Raw genomic sequence first — 7906 nt, 5'->3', positions numbered from 1 at the left:
ATGGTACAACTGTACACAGTAGTTCAGGTTACCTGCCAGTTTATAATAGCACTCCATACTTGTTTGTGGTGGTTGTTTATCTATAGGTTCTACCCATATTCTGCTTCCCTTGTACAGAGTACTTGGTCCTGTTACAGATGAGCTAAGTAGGCTTCTCTGCAGAGTAAAGTAGGCTTCTCTGCAGAGTAAACATCATCCGTGAGAGTAGACAATACTTGCTGTACGTGGGTGTGTTCAGGTACTTTTTTGTTGGGATAGTTCGTCCAAAACACCCTCACTCATTTGATCACAGTTCCTTTGAGAATATTCAAGGTAGATTTCAACCACGCACAAATTTCAGCCAATCCATTCCAAGTCTGGAGACAGCATATTCAATAGGGTTCCACCCTATTTGAGTTGCATGAATGTACATCCTACACGTATATTGAATGTCTACTTTTATGACATTGACTTTTAGACCACTGAAAGTTCAATATCATAAATTTGTCCGCCAACTGACCACTGACGAATAATTATACTAGTATTCTCTCACAAACCTGCTTTGAATGTCACAACTACCAAAACAGATGTACTATCTCCAGATTTAAATAGGAACAAATTTTCTCAATCTGTGTTTGATTGAGAAGAAAGATAGCGGAATATTCCCCTGAGAAAGTACACAAAAAATTCTCTCATTTGAAAGAGTAGGAGCAATTATTGATTTTCCAAATACAAACATAATAGCAGATGGGACTTCCTTACATTTTAAAACCGTGTGTCATACTATGACTCAAACCTGGACCTTGGCTTTTGCAGGAAATTCCATTATGAAGTTAGCCACGCATCACATGCCTCAAAACTTCCCTCCTACCTCCCGAGCTTCTCAGCAGCATTCCTCATACCTTGTTAGACTAGCATCTCTAGGAAGAAAGGATATTACAGAAAATAGCTTGGGTAGATCCTCTCTTCAGTGGAGATGATTCAAATGCCAAATATTGACCACTGTGAGCAGTTAATTGTCTTGCATTATTCCAACTGTAAGTTATACATAAACAAAAATGCAGAAAAACAGTTTACAAAAGAAATAAGAGAAGTCACTTTTAGGTTATTTGTGTTTTTTTATTTGTTTTCTTTCTGGCTCATGAACAATACTGATAAATCCCGTCACAGATGGCTACTGTGAGCAGAAGTGCCACCTTTCAGTGAAAAGTAAGGGCTAATACCTTAAACACCACTCTAGTGTGTATCCACTGCAGATAATGCTTTGATCAGATGCATTTTATTCTGTTAAATTCTCTTCTACCCCTTGCAATCGGGGAGAGCCCTTTGAATTCTCATTATTATTTAACATTTTATCAACCCATTCTTCATTCACTATAGGATTCGGTCAAAACACACAATTGCTAAACATGGTTGTTTATAATATACACATTACCTGGAATGTAAATACCTACAGCAACTTCTATAATAACTGTATTCCTTTTTTCTATAATTCAAATTTGTTTGCCACCTGGAAGGTCTGTCCAGCACAGTACAATGGGCCAGCATGTTTTTTATCTCTGTCTCCTCACTTGTTAATGGTTACAAACACACGTATCATATACAAACAGTTGGGACATCAAGCAAAATGATGGCTTAAAACTAAAATATTTGTACTGTAGGCTAATTACAGAAGTCTGTTAGCATAAAGGTTTCATTCATTACATTTAAGGACACTGACTAGTAAGTGTGTGCTTCAAATAATTTGAGTTAAGCTGTTAAAATATGCTAATAATTATAAAAATTAAATATGATTAACAAAACAATATGTAATAACATAATCACATTACAGAGTATAAATACTAATCTCTTATGACAGTGGCATTGTGTGGCACCCAATACTACAAAGAGAATTTGATTGAAATTGTTTTAATGTTAATCAAACTTGAGAGTAAAAACTAAATCACCATGTTACTTCCTTCCATTCACACTATTTTTCAAAACAATTGCTTCATTATTAAGTATCTAGTTACACATTTTAACAAATTAAAGACTAATGGAATGATTTTATTTTAAAATCTTTTTATGAAGCAAATGTTTTAAAATTTTGCAAAGACATAATAAAACATCACATTGACTGAACAGACTGCTTTTTTTCTACAATCTGGAGCAAATATGTCATATAAATAAAATATTTACATTTTATAAATGCAAATAAAACTTAGGCATAAATAGAAAATCTTTCCATAAAGCCTTTACAATTATATCACATTTCTGGACAGGCATGAGAAGTTTAACTTCTACACAAATGCACAACAATAAAGCATTACAGTAGCACTATTCCATGATCACGTTCCAATCTGCGTCTAGCTTTCAATGAAACAGTTCCCATTAGGTCAGATGGTGTGGGTAAACCAGCTGTATCGCCAGTACTCTGTTGATAGAATACTTCTGTATTTCCACACTGATAACCATAAACTGTCCTATCTTCACACCTGGAATTAAAAGGAATATATTTGAAACTGTATTAGGGACTGTCCAAAATCATAAAATTCCAATAGTCAAAAAGTAAGTACGGTTTTCAAAATGTTTCAGATTGCTGACAACAAAAAGCAAAATGTCAGGATCTCAAGCTACTGGAATCAGAAGTATTCTTTGGAAGGAAAACACGGGTATAAGGCCGAAACCACCTGTGTCACAGAAGCCGCCACACTGATATAACAATACGAAATCATGTTATGGAATAGAATCCCATCACCAGAGAGCAACAAGTAGGAATTTAATTACTAATGAGTAAATTAGCTTCCTTGCCAGAAATAAAACAACAAAAACCTGGAAGAATAGTATTTAAGATCAAATGTTGGTTGAGAGAATAGGTTGTGGGATGAGAGTGAACACAGTACCAAGACAATTTTACAAACATATTAATAATACTTCACTGATTTCATCACTAAATCAAGAAGGTGTAGTGACAATATATCACTGGCAACATGAAAAAAAGTGGCTTCAAAGAAAAAGAACTGTGCTAACAACAGCACTTCACGCAGTATTTCCCATAGCATAATTTCACATCTAATTCAGTTCCACACACTAAGATCCTTAGCATTTTCCACCATTAATAGTTATGTGTCATAGCTACAATGGGAGACCTGTACCTGTTTAATGTTTATCTGCACACCTTATTCCACAACACAATGTGTAGATTTAAAAAATGCACTGTCTACCATGATCAACAACAACAACAAGCTAAATCTGCCAGGAACAATATAATTCTCTTCAGATTTCTCTGTCACGTGTACAATGTCTAACTCTGTGTTAATTAATAAAAATTTTCAACAAACAGCACCTTTAAATTTTTATACACTTGAAAGATGATCCACACTGAGAAACTTGCATATTAAAATTACATGAAATTATGAACAAGGATTCTCATTATAATAACAGCAATACTATTTTTGTTTATGTCCTTTATTGTGACATGAGTGAGACATTAGAAAGTTGATATAAAAAATATCACTTAAAGAAATGTGGAAAAGAACTCATTCTATACTCTGGCATTACCAAAAGAATTAGTATAATGAAAGGTAAGAAGAGTTAAATATGCTGTCAAGGGTAACTTCAGTAGCATACTATCCAAAAGGAAATGGGGGGAGGGAATCACAATGATTCAGCTCAAAGCCATCATCCCACCATTCACTACAGTCACTTCAGATAAACCATAGAAACCCTAAACCTGAATAGGCGGACATGGATTGAACTTTGCTCTTCCTGAATGTGACTCTAGTGTCTCAACTACTATACCACCTCAATCTGTACATGGTAAAATATCTTGGATGTTCAGAAATAAAGATCTTCCCAGTACATCTACTTTTACTTCCTTAATTCATACTGAAAATTATCATCTCCAGCATGAACACCTCTCATTGCCCTCACCTTATAAATTCTTGTTTTCATACTTCTATATCTATTGCATTCTTTCGTGCACTGTAAAATATATGTCTTGTATGAGAACATACTTCCTGCATAGACTGTTTTTATTAACATTGACTCTTGTAATTGTTAATAAATACAGCGTATGCAGGAAAAATGTTCTCATGTAACTACAAGACAGAATTATTTCATTATGGATACACCACAGTGAGCTGTATATTCTTTATTGTCTGAATAACATAGTCTACATTTGATATTTTTGAAAACAGATTTCAGCCAGTATAGACCACCCTCAGAATTGAAAATGCACACCACTTGCTACAAAGATGTTTTGGATCTGAAAATGACTTATACTGGCTTAAACTGGTTACCATATATATATATAGTAAAATTATTGTATATACTGTGTTATTCAGACAAGTTGTCATGTAAAACATGTACTTCAGTTAACAAGTATCTTAATTCTGCATGTTGATCCTCAGGTTAGTGAAGATGCTGTTACTCAGACAATTCATAACTAAAAATATACATTTACCTTACAACAATTTCCGTAAGATTTGGTGAATGAATAAAGCTTTCATGTAGGCAGCTCACTGTATCAAGTTCTGATGGTCCCCATGGCCCTCCTCTATGCAGCATATCCCAGTTAGGGTCCAAACAGAGGAAACTATACTGGTCTGAAACTTCTGTGTGAGGGAAGTATTCCAGACAGTGTTTCAGACGAGCCTCCAGATGGTTTAAGCCATTGACACTGGTTTGCCACTGACAGGAAGAAAAGGCAAAATAATATTTATAATTTTTGCAGATACATTATAAAGCATGTAAACGGAGACTGTACATGTCTGAAAATATGTTCAGCATACACTAATACACTTTTCATCTAAAAAGTTGAATAAAAAAAAACACAAAACAGCTCTTCAAAATTCATGCCAGCACTGTGATGTACCTTATTTCCTAATACATACAACAACATCATAAACATGTCATAATAGCTTTGTAGCAAGAAATGTCACAACAACAGTCATAAGAACGAGTAAGATTACATATGTAAGTGAGACGCCGATTGCAGTTTATGAATGCAGTTGGAATATCCATATAAATTGCTAGTGCAGACCATCTTGATCATTATTGCTATGTCATGGCTCACAGACCTCCACTACTGCAGAATTGCATCACAGGTGGCCTATGTCACAGGTCACAGGGGCTACATTGGCTAACATCCCACTGCAATTCTGAGGGCATGCCTCACTGGCAGGTGGTTGCGGTATCACTACCAGAGGGCACAGTTGGCATAGCTTTAATTGCTTATGCAGGTTCATGTGCTCAAAAACCGGAGTCACTGTGTTCTGGCACTTCAGTAATATTTAAACTAGCACTCGCCATTCTCAATAGATGTGTTCTCTGGGCAATTACATAAACCACTGCTGCGGTTCCTCAGTCTGAAGCTTTCCTAGAGTCATCCCACAACCTGTCGGCCCTTATCAGCCTACCAATCTTATGCCTCCAGTGTGATGTGGAGCACCCAGCAATCACCCTCAAGCTACACAGAGACCTCTCAGTGTGGACCTCCTGGACTTTGGTATTTGGCCCAACACAAGTGTCGTATGCTTGGACACTCTTTGTGAACCACACATTGTTTCTAATAATTGTTATTCATATTTTTTGTAGAGGTTAGTCCTCAGGGCTTAACATTTCTTTTTCTCTCATTTGAAAGACAGAAACTTAATTGTGAAAAATTACCTATGTTGGCTAGTTATGCTCCAAAGAAGGAGAGTTGAAGTTTTATGTTCAGTTTAATAAATTTACTTTGCATTGTCCACCTGGGCTTTGGTTTCTCTGTGCTAAAACTGGTATGAGCTGCTTCAATATGGAATTATGTTTTCTGTGGACTCACTTTGTATATTTGCATTATGCCCCATGTAGACGTTGTCTCTGTATGTGCCTTCCAAGTTTCTGGTAGACTAACGTTTGTTATTCGCTCCAGTGTGTCTACATTTATGGGTGTGACCATTTAGGTCTTACAGCTTTTCCAAATCATGCAATAGGCTCAGGAGTTAATGTTACAGATGATGGCTGCCATCACAACCTTGCCACCAGGAATCTGTACATGGTTGTCTCACATCAACTTGTTGGTAAAGGGATCCTGGATAGAATTTTCACTGTGTCCAGTGTTTGACAAAAAGGTGAAGGCACAGCCCCCTTGAACAGCACATCATCACCCATTGGATATCAGATGACGCCCAGCAGTGTGGTCTCCCCCCCCCCCCCCCCCCCTAGCAGCAGCAGAAGTTTATCATCTGTTGCAACAGCTCAATTCTGAGGTCAAGTCTCATGCTTTGCATTATGAACGTTCAGAACCCTGTTTGTTGGACTATTTTGGCTCTCAAGTGAACTCCGCAGCTGCCCACAGCAAGTTTTTCAGCTGTTGTACACAAAATGGACAGTCATAAAGGGAGTGGGTAGCCCAGTTGCAAGGCCATTCGAGGGATTGCCATTTCCATTGTTCATATCCTTTGTGCAAACAGTTTTCCTGGTACTGCAGATCAAGCAACAAGCTGTTATGAGAAATGTATTGCCACCTGGGTTCCCCTCCCCTAAACCGTTTTCTATGCAGCTGTAAAGCTATAGTAATGACACCATCGAAGTAAAGTGTCCATTGAGCAGTCAAGTTCAGTACCAACAGCCTTCCTGACAGCCGACATCTTTGTGATCGACACATCAGCTGGTCCATGAACGTTTTGTGATAGAATGTACTCGATGCCCTTGGTTTGGAAGTCCACAGTTCAATCAATCGCATTAAACTGTCTGTCCCGAGCTTCTACCGTCATAAATGTTGTGCAAAATATGCCTCGGTTTTCTCACATCCATAAACCAGTGTCACCAATTTTGAAGTGCACTTATCTTTGTCCTTCAGTGAACATAGGTTTTCTTAAAGCATAGAATGTTCTGTTTGCTTTACACAACAAGCCTCATCTTTAGCTGCAATGCTTGCAGGAAGGAAGACTTCTGACCCCATTACAGTCAGTGGGTCACACCTATAGCGATCGTTAGGAAACCAAGTAGATCATTCAGGATTGGTGGAGATGCCCAGTTCATCATTGACACATACCCTATTCTTAAAGTGAAGGATATCATGGTGCGCCTTGCTGGAGGTGAAGTTTTTGCAGAAATGGAACCACAGGATACTTACTTGCAGCTTCCATTGACGGAGCCTCCAAATATATCTTGGTCATCAACATCCTATTTCGTCTTTTTCAATATAATTGTCCACCCTTTGGTATCATCAGCGCACCAAACAAATTCCAACACTATTTGGAACAATTCATATGGGACATTCTAGGGACAACAAATTATTTGGAGAATATCACTGTCACTGGTAAAAATGTGCAGGATCTTACACATAATTTCAAATTCTTGTTTGGCATGCTCCAATGGGCTAATTTGAAATGTAATAAGGAAAAATGTTGCAGGTGAAATATCTGGCATATGTTTTCAGCATAACTCAAATCAGTGTTAGGTCAACTGAACCACTGCAGAAAATTCATTCCCCATGTGGTAGCCATTGCCAAACCACTACATAAGCTCCTTTGCAGGAATGTTTAGTAGTAATGGTCCTCTGCTTGTGACAACACTTTTCAAGAGCACAAACAGGATCAATTCACTCGACGTGCCTCATGGTGTACAATCCTTCCAAATCCCTGATACTGGTGACAGATGCGTCTGACTGCACTTGGGTGCAGGTCTTTCTCACATTGACCACCTGACTGCATTTGTTTCCAAGACATCAATGCAACTGCAGCGAAATTACAATCAAATAATGTCTGTGTTGAAAAACTTTCAGAATTATCTGTATGAATGGAGATTCATCCTGTTAATGGATCATGCTGGTACACAGACCAGGAGCAACAACTGCCTGCAGAGATGGGCATTTTTCTCTTTGGGTACCACTATGGAATCTAGCATCGGTCCACAATGCAACACGCCACTGTAAACATCCCATCGTGTCTACCCTTGGAAC

General features: G+C 37.7%; 1 protein-coding gene across 1 annotated transcript in view; it reads right to left on the bottom strand.

The window, feature by feature from the left end:
* Positions 1 to 1077: 1077 nt before the first annotated feature.
* Positions 1078 to 7906, bottom strand: part of LOC126357092 (uncharacterized) — a 75466-nt gene continuing 68637 nt past the window's right edge. Inside the window, exons 8-9 of the mRNA XM_050007424.1 lie at positions 4424 to 4650; positions 1078 to 2453 (exon numbers count right to left, since the gene is read on the bottom strand). Coding sequence (XP_049863381.1) covers positions 2285 to 2453; positions 4424 to 4650 — 396 coding nt within the window. The 3' untranslated portion in view covers positions 1078 to 2284. The remainder of the gene's footprint in view (positions 2454 to 4423; positions 4651 to 7906) is intronic.

This window comes from Schistocerca gregaria, chromosome 1 (assembly GCF_023897955.1).
Source record: "Schistocerca gregaria isolate iqSchGreg1 chromosome 1, iqSchGreg1.2, whole genome shotgun sequence".
NCBI classification, from domain to species: Eukaryota; Metazoa; Arthropoda; class Insecta; order Orthoptera; family Acrididae; genus Schistocerca; species Schistocerca gregaria.
This window is presented reverse-complemented; position numbering and strand designations above follow the sequence as displayed.